The sequence below is a fragment of the Urocampus carinirostris genome, chromosome 5, assembly GCF_059441175.1.
Source record: "Urocampus carinirostris isolate Australia breed hairy pipefish chromosome 5, RoL_Ucar_1.0, whole genome shotgun sequence".
NCBI classification, from domain to species: Eukaryota; Metazoa; Chordata; class Actinopteri; order Syngnathiformes; family Syngnathidae; genus Urocampus; species Urocampus carinirostris.
Window position 1 is genome coordinate 44395856 of NC_142353.1, and position 23423 is coordinate 44419278.

The 23423-nt window shown below is 39.7% G+C and overlaps 2 protein-coding genes across 6 annotated transcripts in view; one reads left to right on the forward strand and one right to left on the reverse strand.

Moving 5' to 3' along the window:
* On the forward strand, window positions 1–16784 carry LOC148366493 (uncharacterized). 4 transcript variants are annotated; one of them, XM_088336950.1, is made up of 5 exons: window positions 1–171; window positions 3129–3331; window positions 8069–8326; window positions 12028–12161; window positions 15244–16784. In XM_088336950.1, the coding sequence occupies exons 3-5, from the start codon at window positions 8275–8277 to the stop codon at window positions 15718–15720; spliced, it is 663 nt and encodes a 220-aa protein (XP_088193076.1). In that variant the 5' UTR covers window positions 1–171; window positions 3129–3331; window positions 8069–8274; the 3' UTR covers window positions 15721–16784. The 4 variants fall into 4 exon arrangements, with proteins under 4 accessions (XP_088193076.1, XP_088193078.1, XP_088193077.1 ...); XM_088336952.1 differs by lacking the exons at window positions 1–171; window positions 3129–3331 and adding an exon at window positions 5833–5910; XM_088336951.1 differs by lacking the exons at window positions 1–171; window positions 3129–3331 and having other exon boundaries at window positions 7963–8326.
* The window catches only part of spring1 (SREBF pathway regulator in golgi 1), a 14502-nt gene continuing 5694 nt past the window's right edge, over window positions 14616–23423 (reverse strand). The window contains exons 5-6 of one of the 2 annotated variants that reach the window (XM_088336955.1): window positions 22424–22519; window positions 14616–15681 (exon numbers count right to left, since the gene is read on the reverse strand). In XM_088336955.1, coding sequence (XP_088193081.1) covers window positions 22436–22519 — 84 coding nt within the window. In that variant the 3' untranslated portion in view covers window positions 14616–15681; window positions 22424–22435. Of the gene's footprint in view, window positions 15682–22253; window positions 22520–23423 lie in introns of those variants that run through there. The other variant, XM_088336954.1, reaches the window with a different exon arrangement.

Here is a 23423-nt window from a genome sequence, read left to right on the forward strand (position 1 = left end):
TAAAGTTTCACCGAGAAAAAAAAGAAAAAAAAAAGATGGAAATGTGTAAAGATTTGATGAGTCAGCGCTTCATGGCGTACGCTGACGAAATTTGGGATCTTTTCGAGCGGACTGTCGCGTCGTACGAAGAGAAACTCCGAAACGTCTCCGTCTGCAAAGCTCTTCCTCCAGGTGCATGCTCACTTTTTCCCCCACATTTTGATTTCGTTTGTATGAACTCAAATCTCTCTTTTATCCTCACTGACAAGAATGGAAGATTCACAGCCAGGTTTAGGGAGTGTTAGGAAATAAATATATTAAAATGTAGCGTTTACCAAATTGTTCGAATGAGTTATCCGACTCCATTAACCAAACACAACCCGCATTCTCCTAACAATGCGCGCTCGTTTCTTGATGGGATAAGATGGACAAGAGACCGGCATTTCCACACGGGGGCAGATTTAATTTCTTAAACAATTTAGCTAAGTGAACTCCATTGAATTAGTGTCGCTCGAGTCTCCGTCAAGCCTTCTCTCTCGATCTTCTCCCTCTTGTTCTTCTCTCGACCCAAGTCTCTCCGCCAGCTCCTCCCATGGGTGTGCCAGGAAAGCCCCCTCGCCTCGATGTCTGGACCCCAAGCGTCTCTGCGTCACCAGGGCCCTTCTTGCGTCGGGAAGTGTTGATTGGGGCGGCAGTGGCTCAGGAGGTAGAGCGCTCGTGTTGGGATCAAGAGATCGCAGTTCGACTCCCGGCTCCTCCGTGTTACATGTCGAAGTGTCCTTGGGTAAGACACTGAACCCCTAATACTCCCAATAAGCAGGTTAGCGCCTTACATGGCTGCACGGCCGCTATTGGCAAATGTAAAGCACACTGTAAAGCGCTTTGGGAAGTCTTGACTTGAAAAACGCTATAGAAATGCAGATCATTTCATTATCATATCAGTCCTTGTCCCAGTTCCCGTTGTTTCTGTAAACATCATTCTTCACAAGGTTGCCTTGACCTCGCCCCACAGCTCAGCCAGTGAATATCTTTTGCATTTAAATGTAATTTGTATTTGATTGTACAAAATCCTTTATAGACAAATGTATAAAATCCTTCAGGAGTAACGGAATGCATGTAACGGCGTTACGTGATCAGGATAAATCCATCCATGATCTGCACCGCTTATCCTCAGTAGGGTCGCGGGGATGCTGGAGCCCATCCCAGCTATCCTTGGGCAGTGGGCAGGGGACACCCTCAACTGGTTACCAGCCAGCCAGACAACTTCCTCGCTCATTCACACCTAGGGACAATTTGGACTATGGGAGGAAACCGGAGTGTCCGAGGAGAACATGCAAACTCCGCACACGAAGACTGGTTTCTGGATTTGATCCCATGACCTCAGAACTGTGCCTCGAACAACTCAGCCGCCGTGCTGCCCAATCGGAATACCCAAAAATCTGTAATTTTATTTTGTTGCATTTAAACAGGATGGTTTTCATGTTGCGCACTACAGGGGGCAATATTGAGACATTTCTCTCCGGAAAAGGGACGATATGTTGCCTCAAATACTTTGTTGACTTACCGTATTTTCCGCACTATAAGGCGCACCTAAAAGTCTTAATTTTTTCAAAAGCTGACCATGCGCCTTATAATACAGTGCGCCTTATAGATGGATCAATATTAAGTCGCAAAGTCTTCCAACTAACTTGCAGCTGCCGACTCGATTTTCCCCCGAACGTGAAGTAGTCCACGGTGTATGATGGGATTTATATACTGGCGTTTCATTGGCTAACTAATGTGTCAATCATCATTTGAATCGATCACTATTGGCTAAAGTTATTCGGAGGTCAAGGGGCGGATCCTTTTTATCATTTACATGCTGGCATAGGCTGAAGCGGCAAAACAAAGCCTGCAATTGGCCGAAAAAGATTAATGTGTATAGCACGAGGCTGACGGCATAGAGAAAGCATTTTTTTCTATTCTGTATTTGTAAATATTTTATTCTGGATTTACTACACTCACGGATATAAGAGGACCATGGCTGCACATTATTATTGAACACAACGACTTCGGTGAGCTACTGTGGCTATATATTTTACCTGTATCTTGTTTCAGACTGAACTCGATGTTTCTGTGATAAGCGGTGCAGATAATGGATGGAATGGAGTGTCTATTTTTAAATTAAACTCAATTCCAAGTGTTTATCGTCATATGCACAGTAAAGTTGCGAGCGAAAAAGAAAATAGGAACTAAAGATTGGTTGGCATTTCTTAAATCCCAAGACTTGAACCTTCCGAATGATATTTGGAACGATGCATTTGAGTGACATCGTACGGACACCGCATCCGCACGTGTTCTCGACACGTCTTTGCAAGCTTTGGGAATGTTAAGGGGGTAAGAAGTTGGACTGAACCATCTGATTGTTTTGTCCACGTTTCCATTGTAGCGCCTTATAATCCGGTGTGCCTTATGTATGAAAAATATATGACCAAAATCTATTTTTTCGGGCTATAACCCGGTGCGCCCTATAGTGCGGAAAATACGGTACCTTAGAAAAGATGCCGAAATCCTTATGAACTCTATCCACGATGAGTTGGTGCAGCGGTCGATGCATAACTTTTTCCAAAGTGGCTAATTTGGGTAAAAAATACCCCTCATCGTCCGGTTTATCAAGATACCTCGTATCAGATTTGTATTTCATGTGAGAAAAAACAAACAAAAACCGACGAACCGCAATGTCTGCACTGTGATTGGCTCATCGCGTTAGTGGGCGGGGCTCCGCCGTAGCTCAAATTGTCTCATCTCATTGGCCGTACCGCTTATCCTCATTAGGGTCATTAGCCCATCCCAGCCATCTCCGGGCAGTGGGCAGGGGACACCCTGAACTGGTTGCCAGCCAATCGCAGGGCACACAGGGACAGACAACTCATTCGCTCATTCACACCTAGGGACATTTTGGACCGGCCATTTCACCTGAAATGCATGTCTTTGGAATGTGGGAGGAAACCGGAGAACATACAAACTCCGCACAGGAAGTCTGGAGCTGGATTTGAACCCACGACAGGTTCCCATGACATGAACTGTGCCGCACAAGCGCTAACCACTGCGCCACCGTGCTAATCAAATTGTGTTTTCACGTATTCACGCGCCGATGTTTCTTTAAACAGAGTCTCAGCGAATGCAGGAGGAAGAAGAAGCTCCTTCTCGTCTCCTCATTTTAAAAAAGAGAAGAAGAAGACCTGGCAGGACCTCGGAGACAATGGCTTTCTAGCGCTGACGTCGAGCTGCTGCGGAGTCAAACACCTTTTGAGGAATGGCATTCTTGCTGAAGGACGACGCGGAGGAAAAGTGGCTCAACAAGCCCGTTAAGGTAATGAATCGAATCGAATAGAATTGTCTTCGTTAGGGCTGCAACAATGAATCGATAGAATGTAAATGGTCTGCATTTCTATAGCGCTTTTCAAGTCAATGAAGACTTCCCAAAGCGTTTTACAATATGCTTCACACTTACCCATTCATTCACACACCAATAGGGAGTCAGCCTTCAAACGTTTTGAGGATAATCAAGATGCTAAATGGTAAATGGTCTGCAGTTCTGTAGCTCTTTTCAAGTCAATGAAGAACTCTCAAAGCGTTTTACAATGTGCTTCACACTTACCCATTCACACACCAATAGGGAGTCAGCCTCTAAACGTTTTGAGGATAATCAAGATGCTAAATGGTAAATGGTCTGCAGTTCTGTAGCGCTTTTCAAGTCAATGAAGAGCTTCCAAAGCGCTTTACAATGTGCTTCACACTTACCCATTCATACACACACTCGCAGACCAATAGGGAGTCAGCCTCCAAACGTTTTGAGGATAATCAAGATGCTAAACAGTAAATGGTCTGCATTTCTGTAGCGCTTTTCAAGTCAATGAAGACCTCCCAAAGCGCTTTACGATGTGCTTCACACTTACCCATTCATACACACACTCACACACCAATAGGGAGTCATCCTCCAAATGTTTTGAGGATAATCAAGATGCTAAATGGTAAACGGTCTACGTTTCAATAGTGCTTGTCAAGTCAATGAAGACTTCCCAAAGCGCTTTACGATGTGCTTCACACTGACCCATTCACACACACCAATAGCAGCCATACTAGGTGCCCACCTGCTTAGTGGGGGCATTAGGGATTCAGTGTCTTGCCCAAGGACACTTCGATATATAACACAGAGGAGCCGGGAATCGAACCTGCAACCTCTTGATCCCAAGACGTAGGGTCCAATGTGCCACAATCCATGTGTACACCCATTTTTTACCTCCTAAAAAACTCAGTTTGGAGGCAAAGCTCTGATTGTATATGACATGGGAAAAGGCATTTTATATATAATAAGTCATCATCACACTCTTTTGTTTTACAACGTTGTATTAGAGCGTTATGGGAAATAGTTCGGCCAAAACAATGTTGTACAACGTGCTGCTGTAAGTAAACAGTGTGATGATGAAATAAAATCTAATGTCTTTTGCAGTACCACTTTGGTCCGGCAGGGGGCGCTTTGAGATCGGTTTTATAAAAGTAGCTTCTGGGTCCTGTCCATCAAAGTCCAACGTGTCTTTGATGTTATCCTACTACTTGGACTTGTATCATTTTTAAAAAGCTCTGTTTGAAAAGACGTTGCAGAAAATGAGAAATTGCATTCAAAAATCAAGTTTGTCCTGTCCATCAAAGCGTAACGTGTCTTTGACGTCTACAATCTACCCATTCTTACGTTCTATTCTAAACTATTTGTTTGAGAGGACGATTAGAAAAATAAGAATACTGATTCAACTGTCCTCTGGGTCCTCTCCATCAAAGTGTAACGTGTCTTTGACGTTATCCTACGACTTGGACTTGTATCATTTTTAAAAAGCTGTGATTTAAAAGACGTTGCCGAGAATGAGAATTCTCAGTCAAAAATCAAGTTTGTCCTGTCCATTAAAGCGTAACGTGTCTTTGATGTCGACAATCTACCCATTCAGACGTTCGTATTCTTAACTATTTGTTTAGAAGATGTTTACAAAAATAAGAAAACTGATTCAAATGTCTTCTGGGTCCTGTCCATCAAAGTGTAACGTGTCTTTGATGTTATCCTACGACTTGGACTTGTATCATTTTTAAAAAGCTGTGATTTAAAAGACGTTGCAGAAAATGAGAATTCACATTCAAAAATCGAGTTTGTCCTGTCCATCAAAGTGCAACGTGTCTTTGATGTCGACAATCTACCCATTCAGACGTTCGTATTCTTAACTATTTGTTTAGAAGATGTTTACAAAAATAAGAAAACTGATTCAAATGTCTTCTGGGTCCTGTCCATCAAAGTGTAACGTGTCTTTGATGTTATCCTACGACTTGGACTTGTATCATTTTAAAAAGCTGTGTTTGAAAAGACGTTGCCAAAAATAAGAATTCACATTCAAAAATCGAGTTTGTCCTGTCCATCAAAGTGCAACGTGTCTTTGATGTCGACAATCTACCCATTCTTACGTTCGTATTCTAAACTATTTGTTTTAGAAGATGTTTAGAAAAAATAAGAATACTGATTCAAATGTCTTCTGGGTCCTGTCCATCAAAGTGTAACGTGTCTTTGATCTTTTTAACCATGTTTAACAGAATAAACAAATGGAAAATTGAAATGTTTCTGATGACGATGACCGATTCCTCCCAGTTGTGTTATTTTTTTGGGTGTGCTGATGCAAGATCCTTTTTCCGAGGTTGACCGACTTTGCGGAGACGTGGCCTCTTTGAGTATTTTTACCGAGTCGGCTAATTTTAGTGGCTTTAGTCACTAAAAATGAATCGTTTTTTTTTCCTGTGTCGCAACATCCGCCAATGAGAGAAAGCGACAGAAAGTGGAAGAACTCAACGAGCTTTCTCGAGTCACCTCTTCTCAAGGTCAACATCAAAGACACGGGTGGGGATGGCGCTATAGTGAGTCAAAGTTTTTTTGGTCTTATTTTCTGTAGAAACAGGCGGGAAGTGAAGTCACCGGCTTCACTTGTTTCCATTCACACTCACCGTAGGCCTGACCCGGCCGCAGTCCTCCCTTAAAGCGTCCCCCATGCTGTCCTCGTCCTTCGAGGATTCCGATTGGTTGTCCCGAAGGAGAAATGCGACCCGGCCACAGGCTGTGTTTTTGTCCTAGTCTGGTCTGATTGACAGATCCTCACCTTTTGGTAAGGTTCTCCAAAATGAGGGGCCCATCCAGCACAATTTGGATGGCATAGGGGCTGGTGCCAGTGGGGTGCGGGACAGGGTTGGGGTCCCACCAGGGGGACTGGTGTCAACTGTGTGAAGGTCGGTGTTGGTCAACCGGGTTCAGTCCTGCTGTGCTAGACCTGAGGCGGCTGATCATCTTAGCAGGGTTGTTGAATGCTGTGGATCCAGTTCTTAGGTGGACTTTGTCACTAGGGGTGCAGCCAGGACCTCAGAGGGTTGGTTAGGGGCACCCAGTTCTTCACCTTTCAAAATGAGTTTCCTGCATGCTAGGTTCTTCAACCATACCAACACCTAGCATAATTCCACACAGCATTCCAAAACCGCACAATGGTTTGGATGGGGCTGTTCCAATATCACCAAGACAGTGGAGGACAGTCCGGGAGAAATCCAGTTGGAGAACCTATATTTTGGAGAGGGACGCATGGTCCACTTTGGACGTGATTGGTGTGTTTAGAGGACAGTCCAGAGAAACCCAGTTGGAAAACATTGTTTTCCAGATGAGGAAGGACACCATGGTCCACTTTGAGGATTACTGGTCTGTTTGGGGGACAGTCCAGATGGAACCCAATGAGAGACTTTCTCAGATTATCTTCTGGATTTGAAGTATAGTTGGAGAACATTGTCCGTCCTTGATGCATGGTCCACTTTGAAGGTGACTGGCGTGTTTAGAGGATAGTCCAGAGAAACCCAGTTGGAAAACATTGTCCTCCAGATAAGGAAGGACGCCACAGTCCACTTTGAGGACTACTGGTCTGTTTGGGGGACCGTCCAGATGAAACCCAATGAGAGACTTTCTCAGATTATCTTCTGGATTTTAAGTCTAGTGGAGAACATTGTCCGTCCTTCATAGAGGGAGGTCTGAAAATCCCAGTTAGAAAACTTTGCTTGTCCTTTAGAGGAGGATGGACGCCATGGTCCTGTTTTAAGGTTGCTCCTTGGGATTGTCCCAACACCTCACTATGGACAATGCGATGGATGGGGTTGTCCATTTCCAAGCCCTCCTGGATTTGAAGGTGAGTCCAAGAGAAACCCAGTTGGAAAACATTGTCTGTTCTCCGGATGAGAAAGGACACCACGGCCAGCTTTGAGGATTGCTGGTCTGTTTGGGGGACAGTCCAGATGGAACCCAATGAGAGACTTTCTCAGATTATCTTCTGGATTTGAAGGGAAGTCCAGTTGGAGAACATTGTCAGTCCTTCATAGAGGGAAGTCTGAAAAACCCAGTTAGAAAACTTTGCTTGTCCTTTAGAGGAGGATGGACGCCATGGTCCTGTTTTAAGGTTGCTCCTTGGGATTGTCCCAACACCTGACTATGGACAATGCGATGGATGGGGTTGTCCAACATTTCCAAGCTCTTCTGGATTTGGAGGGAAGTCTAGTTGGAGAAGATTGTCTGTTAGAAAACTTTAGAGGAGGATGGACGACATGGTCCTGTTTCAAGGTTGCTCCTTGGGATTGTCCCAACACCTGACTATGGATAATGCGATGGATGGGGTTGTCCAACATTTCCAAGCTCTTCTGGATTTGGAGGGAAGTCTAGTTGGAGAAGATTGTCTGTATTTCATAGAGGGAAGTCTGTGAGGAACCCAGTTAGAAAACTTTGCTTGTCCTTTAGAGGAGGATGGACGCCATGGTCCTGTTTCAAGCTAGCTCCTTGGGATTGTCCCAACACCTGACTATGGACAATGCGATGGATGGGGCTGTCCAACATTTTCAAGCTCTCCTGGATTTGGAGGTCAGTCCAAGAGGAGCCCAGTTGGAAAAAAATGTCCTTCTTGAAGGTTAGAATAGAATAATCTTTATTGTCATTGATAACCCAGTGAACATTATTTACGACAAGACTAGACCTATTTGGTTTTTCCTCCTGTAGGGAGGAAACCTTTCAGGAACCTTGTTGGACCGTGAAACCAGATGGACAGTTTTGCTGGTTTTGCTTCCAAGTTCAAAGAAAAAGTGAGTAAATTCAGTCGGAAATGGAGAGGAACGCCGAAAACGTGTCACTGATATGGTGTCAGAAGATGACAAGGGTATGAGGAGGCCTATAGCTCCGCCTCCAACGTATAAAGACAAAGGAGGATGTCCCGAGCGAGTCCTAAGACCGAGGACACCATGATGCTGCTGTACTCTGGTAACCAGTGCATCTTCATCTCAATTTTTTGTTTGAAATCCACTTGTAAATATTACCGACTTCTTGTTATTGTTTTTTGTGAGTACATAGCCTTTTGTCGCCTGGCTTTCATGTTTTGTTCAGTTACTTGGTATTCCAACATAGTCCTTCTTTCACGTTTTTTTTCCAGCTTGATTCAGGTAATGTTCCAAAAATCATGTTCAATGGTATCATTGTATCGGCTTTCTAGTCAGTTTGTAAGTAAATATCATGTGTCTGACTTTCATATTTTGTTCAGTCACTGTTAGTGTTCGAACATATCGTGTTCTCTTTTCTCATGTTGTGTTCAGTTAGAGCTAGTTAGCATGCCTGCCTTACATTTCATGGTTTCTTGACTCTCGAACTATCCATGTGAGAATGTCTCTTGTGTCGTCCCCTTTCGTGTTTTGTTCAGTTACTCAGTATTCCAACATAGTCCTTCTTTCACGTTTTTTTCAGCTGGATTTAGGTAACGTTCCGAAAATTATGTTCAATGGTATCATTGTATCTGCTTTCTAGTGATTGTTTTATCAGTTTGTGAGTACATATCATGTGTCTGACTTTCAGATTTTGTTCAGTGTTCAAACATATCGTGTCGTCTTCTCATGTTTTGTTCAGTTAGAGCTAGTTAGCGTGCTCGCCTTCCATTTAATGGTTTCTTGATTCTCGATCCATCCACATGTGAGAGGGTGTCTTGTGTCGTCCCTTTTCATGTTTTGTTCAGTTACTTGGTATTCCAACATAGTCCTTCTTTCACGTTTTTTTTCAGCTTGATTCAGGTAATGTTCCAAAAATCATGTTCAATGGTATCATTGTATCGGCTTTCTAGTCAGTTTGTAAGTAAATATCATGTGTCTGACTTTCATATTTTGTTCAGTCACTGTTAGTGTTCGAACATATCGTGTTCTCTTTTCTCATGTTGTGTTCAGTTAGAGCTAGTTAGCATGCCTGCCTTACATTTCATGGTTTCTTGACTCTCGAACTATCCATGTGAGTGTCTCTTGTGTCGTCCCCTTTCATGTTTTGTTCAGTTACTCGGTATTCCAACATAGTCCTTCTTTCACGTTTTTTTTCAGCTGGATTTAGGTAACGTTCAGAAAATTATGTTCAATGGTATCATTGTATCTGCTTTCTAGTGATTGTTTTATCAGTTTGTGAGTACATATCATGTGTCTGACTTTCAGATTTTGTTCAGTGTTCAAACATATCGTGTCGTCTTCTCATGTTTTGTTCAGTTAGAGCTAGTTAGCGTGCTCGCCTCTTCCATTTAATGGTTTCTTGATTCTCGATCCATCCACATGAGAGTGTGTCTTGTGTCGTCCTCTTTCATGTTTTGTTCAGTTACTTGGTATTCCAACATAGTACTCCTTGCACGTTTTTTTTCAGCTTGATTCAGGTAATGTTCCGAAAATCATGTTCAATGGTATCATTGTATCGGCTTTCTAGTCAGTTTGTGAGTAAATATGTGTCTGACTTTAATATTTTGTTCAGTCACTGTTAGTGTTCGAACATATCGTGTCGTCTTCTCTCATGTTTTGTTCAGTTACTTGGTATTCAACATAGTCCTCCTTTCACGTTTTTTTCAGCTTGATTCAGGTAATGTTCCGAAAATCATGTTCAATGGTATCATTGTATCGGCTTTCTAGTCAGTTTGTAAGTAAATATCATGTGTCTGACTTTCATATTTTGTTCAGTCACTGTTAGTGTTCGAACATATCGTGTTCTCTTTTCTCATGTTGTGTTCAGTTAGAGCTAGTTAGCATGCCTGCCTTACATTTCATGGTTTCTTGACTCTCGAACTATCCATGTGAGTGTCTCTTGTGTCGTCCCCTTTCATGTTTTGTTCAGTTACTCAGTATTCCAACATAGTCCTTCTTTCATGTTTTTTTCAGCTGGATTTAGGTAACGTTTCGAAAATTATGTTCAATGGTATCATTGTATCGGCTTTCTAGGGATTGTTTTATCAGTTTGTGAGTACATATCATGTGTCTGACTTTCAGATTTTGTTCAGTGTTCAAACATACTGTGTCATCTTATCTCATGTTTTGTTCAGTTAGAGCTAGTTAGCGTGCTCGCCTTCCATTTCATGGTTTTTTGACTCTCGATCTATCCACACGTGAGAATGTCTCTTGCATGTTTTGTTCAGTTACTTAGTATTCCAACATAGTCCTACTTTCATGTTTTTTTTTCAGGTGCATTCAGGTAGTATTCTGAAAATTCTGTTCAATTGTATCAGCTTTCTAGTGATTGTTATATCACTTTGTGAGTACATATCATGTGTCTGACTTTCATATTTTGTTCATTGTTCATTAGTGTTTAAACATATATGTCGTCTTCTCTCATGTTTTGTTCAGTTAGAGCGAGTTAGCATGTTCGCCTTACATTTCATGGTTTCTTGACTCTCGGTCCATCCACATGTGAGACTGTCTCTTGCATTGTCTCCTTTCATGTTTTGTTCAGTTAAAGCGAGTTACTATCCCCACCATTATGTTTAATAGTCTCATCGTCTTGGCAGTCCTGCTATTATTTTATCCACGCGTGAGTAGATATGATATGTAAATTAGTTCACTTTCATGTTTTGTTCAGTTAGAGCTAGTTACCATCCCCACCATTATGTTTAATGGTATTATTGTATCAGCTTTCTAGTGATTGTTTTATGTTTGTGATTATGTATCATTTGTCTGACTTTCATATTTTGTTCATTGTTCATTAGTGTTTAAACATATATGTCGTCTTCTCTCCTGTTTTTTTCAGTTAGAGCTAGTTAGCATATGCTCGCTTTACATTTCATAGTTTCTTGACTCTTGATCCATCCACTTGTGAGAATGTCTCTTGCGTCGTCCCTTTCATGTTTTGTTCAGTTAGAGCTAGTTACTATCCCCAAAGTTATGTTTAATGGTCTCGTCTTAGCAGTCCTGCTATTGTTTTATCTACGCGTGGGTAGATATAATATGTAGGTTAGTCCGCTTTCATGTTTTGTTCAGTTAGAGCTAGTTACTATCCCCACCGTTATGTTTAATGGTCTCATTGTCTTTGCAGTCCTGCTATTGTTCTGTCCACGTGTGAGTAGATATGATATGTAGATTAGCCCGCTTTCATGTTTTGTTCAGTTAGAGCAAGTTAGCGTGCCCGCCTTACATTTCATGGTGTCTTGACTCTCGATCTATCCACATGTGAGACTGTCTCTTGCGCTGTCCACTTTCATGTTTTGTTCAGTTAGAGCGAGTTACTATCCCCACTGTTATGTTTAATGGTCTCATCGTCTTGGCAGTCCTGCTATTGTTCTATCCACACGTGAGTAGATATGTCGATTAGTCCTCTTTCATGTTTTGTTCAGTTAGAGCTAGTTTAGTGTGCTAAAACAGTGTTTAATGGTCTTGTTGTCGCCACTCTTCTTGTTCTGTTCATGGTTTGTAATGTTTTTGTGTCATTCCACTTCTGTGTTTTGTTCTGTTAGAGCTGCTATCCACCAGAGTTGTGTTTTCGTGTTCTGTTCAGTTACAACTCATCGGTATTCCACCATATCTTGCGTCCTCTCTGGTTCATGTTTTGTTTGTTTAGATCTATTGTTGTTGTTGCTCCCATGTCCCCGATTTCAGAAGCTCCTAACGAAAACTCCATGTTCTGTTTCTATACAATACACGATCGGCGAAGGTAAATTTTTGTCTCCATGTTGTGTGCAGCGCTCCTGCTGACGCTGGCGGCCATCCGGTGTGGGTCGGCGCCTACCCCCGTGTCGTGCGAACGGACCCTGGCCAAAATGGAGGCCGTCGGCGGCATGCTGGGAGAAATCGCCCGGCATCTTCTGCAACAATACGTGAGTTCATTTCTTCGAATGGCTGCTGAAGACAAGAAACTCGAAAGAAAATCTGGAATTTGAGAACCGCAAATGGAGGCTGGGAAAAGGTCTTCAATTTGGTTTGCGGGTCTTAAACGGAACTCTTAAGTCTTGATTTTGCTATTTGTCGATTTAAGCAGGGGCGTCAAAGTCTCTTTATCTTTGAAGCCACATTCTAGAAAACTAATAGGTTCAAGAGAGAGAAAGAAGAGAGCGAAGAAGAGAGATTAAATAAAGAGAGAACAAGTGAGGGAGAGGAGAGAGTGTATGAGATAGTAAAAAGGAGAACGATATAGAGAGAGAAAAAAACGAAATAGATGAAAAAAAAAAGACAGAGCGCGAGAGAGACAAAGAGAGAGAAAGAAAGAGGGAGAAAAAGAGAAAGAAGAGAGATTAAATAAAGACAGAACAAGTGAGGGAGAGCGGAGAGCGTGTATGAGATAATAGAAGAGAGAGAACAATATAGAAAGAGAGGGAGAGAAAAAAATGAAAGATGAAAAAATAAAGACAAAAAGTGAGAGAGAGAGAAAGAAAGATGGAGAGAAAGAGAGCAAAGAAAGAGATTAAATAAAGAGAGAACAAGTGAGGGAGAGAGAGGAGTGTATGAGATAATAGAAAAGAGAGAACGATATAGAAAGAGATGAAAAAATAAAGACAAAAAGAGAGCAAGAGAGAGGGAGAAAAAGAAGGAGAGTGAAGTAGACTTTCAATAAAGAGAGAACAAGTGAGGGAGAGAGGAGAGAGTGTATGAGATAATACAAAAAGGAGAACGATGTAGAGAGGGAGAGAAAAAAACGAAAGAGATGAAAAATAAAGACAAAAGAGAGCAAGAGAGACAAAGAAAGGGAAAGAAAGAGGGAGAAGAAGAGAGATTGAATAAAGAGAGAACAAGTGGGGGAGAGAAAGGAGAGTGTGAGAGATAATAAAAAGGAGAGAAAAGGGAGAAAGAAATAGAAAGAAGGAGAGAAGAGAAAGAAAGATGGAAAAAATAAATAAAGACAAAAAGTGAGAGACAGAGAGAAAGAAAGTGAAAGAATGAGAAAAGTAAAAAAGAGTCAAAGTGTGGGGAGCAATGGAGTGAGTGTGAAAAAAAGTGAGAAAGAGAGAAAAGGAGAAAAAAATGGGAAGAGAGATGAGAGAAAGGATGAGAAAGAAAGAAAAGGGGAGAGGAAAAGAGAGAAGGTATAAGCAAGAAAAGTAGAAAAAAAGGAGAGAGAACAATAGAGAAAGAGAGAGAGACAGAGAGAAAGAAAGTGAAAGAATGAGGAAAAGTAAAAAAGAGAAAGTCAAAAGAATGGCAGAGGGAGCAATGGAGTGTGAGAAAAAGAGAAAATGGGAGAAAAATGGGAAGAGAGATATGAGAGAGGGTGAGAAAGAAAGAAAAGGAGAGAGGAAAAGAGAGTGGGAATAAGTAAGAAAAGTAGAAAAAAGGAGAGAGAACTATAGAGAAAGAGAGAGAGACAGCAATAAATACTGCTCCCGTTTTCGCGTGGGACAACATCAAGTGGACCTATTTTAAACGGCAGCTCCTATTTCTCTTGTGCTTTTCTCAGCGTTGACTCGCAGGCCAGATAAAACCCCTTGGCGGGCCTAATCACGCCCGCGGGCCGCATGGTGGACACATGAAAACTTTTACTGACACCCAATGCTAAATCTATTGCATCCTGGTCATCCTGGGACGGGGATTATCAATCGTGAGGCCCCTTCGCTTATATTCCTCTTGCTGAGGTTTTGAATTTTTCCTTACCTGCATGTTGGTTTCAGATCAGGGTGTGGTCATTGTCCATTGAGACTCTTTGTGTTTAAAGGAGTTACAGATAAATGACTTGCCATGACTTATTTCCGGGTCTAATTCGAATACACAGTCTATATCTGCTTGTTGTTCTTTTTCGAATTTCATTGGCTAACCAATGTGTCAATCATCATTTGAATCGGTCACTATTGGCTTAAGTTATTCGGGGGTAAAGGAGGCGGGTACTTTTTAGCGAGAACAGGCTCATATAGGCTAATGCGTGCTGTGGACCGTAAAACAAAGCCTGCAATTGGGTGAAAAAGAAGCCAATCACAACTTCAGTTGCCAAAGGTATATAGAAAACAATTTTACTAGTCTGTTTATTTGTAAACTGGAATTTTGAGGGTGAAACAGATTGCAACAAGCAACGTCTATTGAGGCAGAGATGCATTTAGGCAGATTTTTTTTTTTAATCTGTAGTTTAGACCAGGGCTCGGCAGCCTATGACACGTGTGCCAGCAGTGGGTTAACCAATGGCACAAAAAATGCACATTTTTACCTGAAAATTAGACATTTTCAGTTGCGCGCCGTGTTGTTTAGAGGCTTTACGGTAGCGCGCCTCCTCTTCTGCTCCGTGTGCGAGTGTGTGTCTGCACAGTGAGTCAAAGAAGAGAAATCCGTGTTTTGAACCAGCCACAGAAACACCGTCGCGCAATAAATAAAAGAATAATGACAGCTCCGTCAGCGAAAAAAATCTGGTTCTTTGACTGACGACCGGGGGCTCGTGCAAAAAAAAAATGACTGTGCTGTTTGTGCATGATGCCTCGACAGCGTTGTACCTCGCACATCAAGTGTTAAACGTCATAACGAGATGAAACATGAATTCAAGGCGTGGACATTAAAACGCGCTGTGTCGTGTCCAGGTACGGCAAACAGACACAGATCCTGACAACCTTTGTCACTGCTAAAATACACCACCACTGAAGCAAGTTATCACATTGCTCACTGCATAGAAGAGAGCGGAAAACCATTTATATCTGAGACCAAATCAGCTGATATTTCTGTCGCACTTATTTTCAAGTAGGCTTCTGCTTTGCTGTTCTTATTTCAAGTTTTGATAGTTTCTGCAATAAGATTTCATTGATGAATGGTATGGTCGCTCTCCATGTCACTTCTTTTTGAGCTACCCTGGGATTATAGTTTTCGGGGATCTTGTTTCAGGCTGATGGAGATGTTTCTGTGATGAGTACATCTTAAAATGGTCATATCTTTAACGGTTAAAGGGGCCTTCAAATGTTTTTTTAAGCTAAATTTTGACTCCTCTCCTAGATGAACTTCCACGGCTTGGTCGGCCAACCTTCCAACGTCCCCGCCCACCCCGTGACGAGCACCAACTTCTCAGCGCAGCTCCAGGAGATCTACGCCCGTAACGTGGACTTCAACCTGAAGTTGGCCAAGGTGGAGGAGTACCAGCTGGTGGACTGGGGCAACCCGGCCCACGTGGCCGAGCCTCTCCAGGTGGTCAAGTGGAATCTTCTCAGCGCCGCCAACCTGCTGAAGAACTTGGCTCGGCAGGTCCGTCCCCAGGTTGCGCTGGCTACGCAGGCGCCGCCGGATCTCAACCATAGTCACGGTTGGGAGAAGAAGTCCTTTGGGTGGAAAGTCATCGTGAGTCTGCGGGACTGGTTGGCGGAGGTCCAACGGGTCCTGAAGGCGGCGCCGGATCCATGCCGCAGCCAACAGGACACGAATGCCGAGGGATCTGTCCTAGATGGAGAAATCCGGATAAGAACCTGGTGGATCTGAGATCTTCCCCCGACGATGACTGAGCAAAGCCCTGCTTGTGGAGAAAACAATTTGATACTAAAAGGAAAATAGACATTTCCACAAGGCCACCAGTTCCAAAATTGGTTAAGGTTCTGTCCATCTAGTAGATTTTTGACCCAAAGGACCCCAGGTTCAAAATTGCTGAAGGCTTTTAAACCTAGAGGTTGACAACTGACCCAGGTCCAGTTCCAGAAGGTACCAATGTCCAAAATTAGTTAAAATGTCTGTCCTTGAGATAGAACCTGTGTCCATGTCCAATATTTGTGGAGGATTTTACCATTGGGGTACAATCAAGGTCCAAGTCAAGTTCCAGAAGGCCACTAGGTCCGAATTTCTGAAGGTTCTGTCTTTCATGTAGACTTTTGGTCCCAGCTCTAGTTTCAGAAGACCACTGGGTCCAAAACTGGTGTCGGGTTTGCGTTTTAAGTAGACCTTTGACCAGTAGGCCATGCTGCCTAATATGGGGTGAATGCTTCTGTCCTTGAGGTTGATCTCTGACCCAAGTCCAGTTCCAGAAGGCCACCAGGTCCAAAACTGATGAAGGTTTCTGCTTTTTAGGTAAACCTTTACATGAGTCCAATTCCAATAGGCCACCAGGTTCAAAATTGCTCAAGATACTTCCCTGAGGTAGACTATGGACTGGAGTCCAGTTCCAGGAGACCACCAGATCTGCCTTTAAGCTAAACCTTAAACCCAAGTCCCGTTCCAGAAGTTTCCGGTGAAGTCCTTTCAATCCTTCTGCACTTTCTTTCCTCCCATGAAGTTTGTTTAGTTATTTTAACCATGTTTTTTTTTTTTTTTTTAAATATGTAAGGTTTTTACTTATTTTATTTCTCTATTTATTGTTGTAAATCAAAATGCAGTTTACTTTTCCTAGCTGATTTTTTCTAGTGGCCACGATTAATTAACTCTAGGACACTTTTTTTTTAGCTACCATTATTTAATCTGAGGTTTGTATTTATATTATTTTTCTATTTTTGCAGAAATAAAAGTGCAGCGTTTTATTGTCACCTTTTTTGTTGTTGATGTGGCCACGATTAATTAACTCAGGTCATTGTTTTTTTTTAGCTCCAATTATTTAATCTGAGGTTAGTATTTATATTATTTTTCTTTTTTTGCTGAAATAAAAGTGCAGCATTTTATTGTCATCTTTTTTGTTGATGTGGCCGCGATTAATTAACTCAAATTAACTCAGTGTCACTGTTTTTTTAGCTGCAATTATTTAATCTGAAGTTAGTATTTATATTTTTCTATTTTTGTTGAAATATAAGTGCAGCATTTTATTGTCATTTTTTTTGTTGATGTGGCTGCGATTAATTAACTCAAATTAACTCAGGGTCACTGTTTTTTTTTTCCATAAGTATTTAATCTGAGGTTTGTATTTATATTATTTTTCTATTTTTGCTGAAATAAAAGTGCAGCATTTTATTGTTATTTTTGTTGATGTTACCGCGATTAATTAACACAAATTAACTCCGGGTCACTGTTTTTTTTTTTGCCACAAGTATTTAATCTGAGGTTTGTATTTATATTATTTTTCTATTTTTGCTGAAATAAAAGTGCAGCATTTTATTGTTATTTTTTTTGATGTGGCCGCGATTAATTAACTCAAATTAACTCAGGGTCACTGATTTATTTATTTTTTTAGCTATAATTATTTAATCTGAGGTGTGTATTTATATTATTTTTCTATTTTTGCTGAAATAAAAGTGCAGCATTTTATTGTCATCTTTTTTGTTGATGTTACCGCGATTAATTAACACAAATTAACTCCGGGTCACTGTTTTTTTTTTTGCCACAAGTATTTAATCTGAAATTTGTATTTATATTATTTTTCTATTTTTGCTGAAATAAAAGTGCAGCATTTTATTGTTATTTTTGTTGATGTGGCCGCGATTAATTAACTCAAATTAACTCAGGGTCACGGTTTTTTTTTTTTTAAACTATAATTATTTAATCTGAGGTGTGTATTTATATTATTTTTCTATCGTTGTAAAAAAAGTCTGTTTACTTGCCGGATTTGTTGTTGCTGTACTGTTAAAGATGTCACGATTAATAAACTCAAATTAACTTACATTTTCCAATCAATTTCTATGATTGTTCTATTTGATGTTGTAAATGAAAATGCAGCATTTACTCCCAGTGAAAAAGTGGAAACCGTTAACCCAAATTAACTAAGATTTTCGGATTAATTTATATTATTTCTGTGTTGTTGTACTTAAATGTGTGTTTATCATTGCCGTAGTGTTTCAAGTGGCTACGATTAATTCACTCACATAACTAAGATTTTCAGGTTCATTTTATTATTTCTGTATAGTGAATATAAACGAGTCTTCATTTGTCAACTTTATTGTTCAAGTGTAAAAAGTGGCTGTGATTAATTAACTCAAATTAACTCTTATTATCAAATGACTTTTTTCTCTATTCTTAGAAACAAAAGTGCAGCGTATGATTGTTGACCTTTTTAGGTGAGAAACTGCCCACGATTAACTCAAACCAATTCAAATCGACCAATTCATTCATTTTACTCCTCTAGTGTTGTAAATCAAAAGGTGGCATCTACTTGTCAACTTTCTTTCTGTGAAAAAGTGGCCACGATGAATTAACTCAAATTAACTCTGATTTTCTGATGACCCTCTTTTCATAAACATAAGTGCAGTGTTTGATTGTTGACTTTCTCTAGGTGAGAAAGTGGCCACAATTAACTCTAATCAACTCGGATTTTCTAATATCATTTTTGTATTGTTGTTCATGAGTGTGTTTGTTACCTTTATCGACGAAGTGTGAAAAGTGGCAACGATGAACTAACTCAAATTAACTGGTTACTAGTTATTTCTCAGTTGTTACAAAAAAGTGCAGCGTTTGATTGTTGACTAGTTAAAAAAGTGGCCACAATTAACTAACTTGGATTTTGCGATTATATAATTTCTGTTTTGTTGTTCATGTCTTTGTTACCTTTATCGATGCTGAAGTGTAAAAAGTGGCCACGATTAATTAACTCAAATTAACTCGGATTTTTTTGATTACTAATTATTTCTCAGTTGTTACAAAAAAGTGAGGCGTCTGTTAACTTTCTCTAGGTGAAAAAGTTGCCACAATTAACTCTAATTAACTCGGATTTTCTAATATAATTTCTGTATTGTTGTTCATGAGTGTGTTTGTTACCTTTATCGATGCTGAAGTGTAAAAAGTGGCCACGATGAATGAACTCAAATTAACTCGGATTTTCTGTTATTATTTCTGTACTGTTGTTCATGAGTGTATTTGTTACTTTTATCGATGCTGAAGTGTAAAAAGTGGCCACGATGAATTAACTCAAATTAACTCGGATTTTCTGATGACTCGTTATTTCTCAGTTGTTACAAAAAAGTGCAGCGTTTGATTGTTGACTTTCTCTAGGTGAAAAAGTGGCCACAATTAACTCTAATCAACTCGGATTTTCTAATATCATTTTTGTATTGTTGTTCATGAGTGTGTTTGTTACCTTTATCGACGAAGTGTGAAAAGTGGCCACGATTAATTAACTCAAATTAACTGGTTACTAGTTATTTCTCAGTTGTTACAAAAAAGTGCAGCGTTTGATTGTTGACTAGTTAAAAAAGTGGCCACAATTAACTAACTTGGATTTTGCGATTATATAATTTCTGTTTTGTTGTTCATGTCTTTGTTACCTTTATCGATGCTGAAGTGTAAAAAGTGGCCACGATTAATTAACTCAAATTAACTCGGATTTTTTTGATTACTAATTATTTCTCAGTTGTTACAAAAAAGTGAGGCGTCTGTTAACTTTCTCTAGGTGAAAAAGTTGCCACAATTAACTCTAATTAACTCGGATTTTCTAATATAATTTCTGTATTGTTGTTCATGAGTGTGTTTGTTACCTTTATCGATGCTGAAGTGTAAAAAGTGGCCACGATGAATGAACTCAAATTAACTCGGATTTTCTGTTATTATTTCTGTACTGTTGTTCATGAGTGTATTTGTTACTTTTATCGATGCTGAAGTGTAAAAAGTGGCCACGATGAATTAACTCAAATTAACTCGGATTTTCTGATGACTCGTTATTTCTCAGTTGTTACAAAAAAGTGCAGCGTTTGATTGTTGACTTTCTCTAGGTGAAAAAGTGGCCACAATTAACTCTAATCAACTCGGATTTTCTAATATCATTTTTGTATTGTTGTTCATGAGTGTGTTTGTTACCTTTATCGACGAAGTGTGAAAAGTGGCCACGATTAATTAACTCAAATTAACTGGTTACTAGTTATTTCTCAGTTGTTACAAAAAAGTGCAGCGTTTGATTGTTGACTAGTTAAAAAAGTGGCCACAATTAACTAACTTGGATTTTGCGATTATATAATTTCTGTTTTGTTGTTTATGTCTTTGTTACCTTTATCGATGCTGAAGTGTAAAAAGTGGCCACGATTAATTAACTCAAATTAACTCGGATTTTTTTGATTACTAATTATTTCTCAGTTGTTACAAAAAAGTGAGGCGTTTGTTAACTTTCTCTAGGTGAAAAAGTTGCCACAATTAACTCTAATTAACTCTGATTTTCTAGTATAATTTCTGTATTGTTCTTCATGAGTGTGTTTGTTACCTTTATCGATGCTGAAGAGTAAAAAGTGGCCACGATGAATTAACTCAAATTAACTCTGATTTTCCGATGACCTTCTTTTTCTTTATTGTTATAAACAAAAGTGCAGCGTTTAATTGTTGACTTTCTCTAGGTGAAAAAGTGGCCACAATGAAGTAATTAACTCGGATTTTCCAATTACCTTTTTTCCTCTATTGTTATAAACAGAAGTGCGGCGTTTGATTGTTGAGTCAAGGTGAAAAAGTGGCCACGATTAACTCTAATTAACTCTGATTTTCCAATTACTCGTTATTTTTATATTGTTACAAAAAGTGCAGGGTTTGATTGTTGACTCTAGGTGAAAAAGTGGCAACAATTAACTCTAATTAACTCTGATTTTGCGATGATATCATTTCTGTATTGTTGTTCATGAGTGTTTACCTTTAGTGCTGATGAAGTGTAAAAAGTGGCCATGATTAATTAACTCAAATTAACTCGGATTTTCCAATTACTTGTTATTTTTATGTTGTTACAAAAAGTGCAGGGTTTGATTGTTGACTCTAGGTGAGAAAGTGGCCACAATTAACTCTAATTAACTCTGATTTTGCAATTATATATACTTGTTGTTCATGAGTGTGTCTGTTACCTTTATCGATGCTAAAGCGTAGAAAGTGGCCACGATTAATTAACTCAAATTAACTCCGATTTTCCAATTCCTAGTTACCGTAAATTCCGGACTATAACCCGCTACTTTTTTCCCAAATTTTCAACCCTGTGGCTTTTTCAGAGATGCAGCTAATTTATGTCATTTTTTTAACGGCCGCCAGCGGCGCTCGAGTATGTAAGGTAAGATTTAGACCGGCGGAATATATGCGCCGAGGAAGACTGCAACTTCTGAGCGTAAACATACCTTCTTCGTGCACATTGCACAGAATAAGGCTCGTGACGCAGCTTCCAGGTCAAAAGCAAACGGGCATACTGCTGGGATGTATTGAAGTAAGGGGGGGGGGGGGGGATTTTTTAAGGGTTATTGTTCTATCTTCTTTATTCATTATCCATTATCCCTTATCGGTTAGTTCATAATACGCTACAAAGCCTAGGAGCTGGGACTCTTACTCTCAGCCTTGTGGGACGACGTCATCGTAATAAGGAAGACATCAACATAATAGTGTGAGGCTACCTCCCAAAGGCACGGTTTAGGATGATAGTTATATTATTATTAAAGCTTTGAAAACTCTCTCGATGTACCGTCTTTCTTTGAAAATATGTGTAATATGTATTTGCAACTGTATAATATTGTAATGTATTTATTCGAGACACTTATTCTGCACGAGCAAATTAAAAAAGAGGGGCGGAGCAGACGCGGGCTGATGGGAAAGTGGGGACCGGTAAAGGTGAGTTTTTGTGGACACGGCGGACAATAATGGATATATATTTTTCCCACCCTTACCTTGGAAATATACACTTTTTTTCCTTGGATTACTAGAATCTGCAGGTCTGCAACACATTTTAAGTACCTATATCATTTTACGTTCATTTTGGCGGCTGTGACTTTTGGACTGTGTGCTTTAATGAAGGACATTAGTTTCAATCGCGGGACTTGAAGTTTGGCTTGGATTAATTTCGTGTTTTTTTTAATGTGGGTGCGTGCGGCTTATATACAGGTGCGGCTTGTGTATGGACAAAATCGGTTTTCCCCTTAAAATGTGATGGGCTTATAATTAGGTGCGCTCTATAGTCCGGAATTTACGGTATTTTTATGTTGTTACAAAAAAGGGCAGGGTTTACTTGGAGAATTGTCATTTCTGATGTGTAATGAAGTGAAATTAACTCGAATTTTCCAATGAATTTATCGTTTCCCTGTTGCTGAGTTTTTAATAGTCGACGACTTCATATGTGAAAAGCGGCTACGATGAATTAACTCCAAATAACTCCATGATAGTATAGGGAAAGGCAAGGTTTTATGGTCCAAGTTCTTATTTGTTCACTTCTACCAGGAAATGACTTCTCGCAAGAAAACGAGAAAAACACGAAAATTACACAAAGTCGTTGTCACGGCGACCCCGAACGGGGGCGATCGCAAAAGTCCGTTTGGAAAAAAAAACAAACCAACGTGACGCTTCAGGTGGCGAGCAGCTCCGGAGGACTTTCGCCGTAGCAGTATTTGGCCCCCGGGTTCCGGTAGGTGTTTTCGTGCTGGACGCTCTGAAAAAATAGGAATTTCGTCAAGGAGGGATAACGTTTCGTGCCGTAATGGAGGAAAATGACCCTCACTGTCATATAAGATGAAACATTTGAAAAGGTCGTTTTTAGAGGGGCTATTGTGTTCAATCAGAATTTGTTTTGTTTTTTTTCTCTAGAAAAAAAAGAACCAAGCAGTTTTCCCACTTTTTTTTTCATTTTATGACTCTTTTTCTCTCCTTTTATTTTTTTGTTAAGGGGAAAAAAAAGTTGTCTTTTGACAATTTTTTCCCATTTGTTTCATTTTTACTTCAATTTTTCATCTTTATGTGTTCATTTTTTGACTTTATCCAGGAAAAAACAAGATTTTTTTTTTCTTTGTTTGGTTTTGACTTTTTTGTGTGCTCAAGTTTTTTTGTTGTTGTCTTTTTTCTCCTTTTTTTTCTTTTTTCTCTAGAAAAAAAGAACCAAGACTTTTTCCCCTTCTTTTTTTTCATGTTATTACTCTTTCTTCCCTTTTTATTATTTTGTTTAGGGAAACCATAAAATCAATTCATTCATTTTTACTTCAATTTTTTCCTCTTTTTTAATGTGTTCATTTTTTTCTCTTTTTATCAAAACAAGGTTTTTTTCTATGTATGGTTTGGACTTTTTCCCTCCGTTTTTAGTCGGGTTACCGTTTGTTCTCAAGTTATTTTGTTGTCGTCGTATTTTAACCTGTCTTTTTCTACTTTAAATTTTTTTTTCTTTTTTTTTTCCTCAAAGAAAAAGAAAAGTTTTATTTTTTTAAATCTTTTGGTTTTAAACATTTTCTTCAATTTCTTTTTACTTTTTATTTAGATTACCATTTTTCCTTGAGGAAAAAAATAAACGTTTTTTCCTTCTTTTCAATCCTTTTTTCTTTCAATTTTTTGCTCATTTTTTTCTG

What these genes read in the sequence shown, in the direction of transcription:
- LOC148366493 (XM_088336950.1), top strand. Translation starts at nt 8,275, where the DNA reads ATGTCCCGAGCGAGTCCTAAGACCGAGGACACCATGATGCTGCTGTAC. An exon ending in CATGATGCTGCTGTACTCTG is followed by an intron (nt 8,327 to 12,027) that starts GTAACCAGTGCA and finishes TGTTGTGTGCAG; the next exon opens with CGCTCCTGCTGACGCTGGCG. An exon ending in GGCATCTTCTGCAACAATAC is followed by an intron (nt 12,162 to 15,243) that starts GTGAGTTCATTT and finishes CTCCTCTCCTAG; the next exon opens with ATGAACTTCCACGGCTTGGT.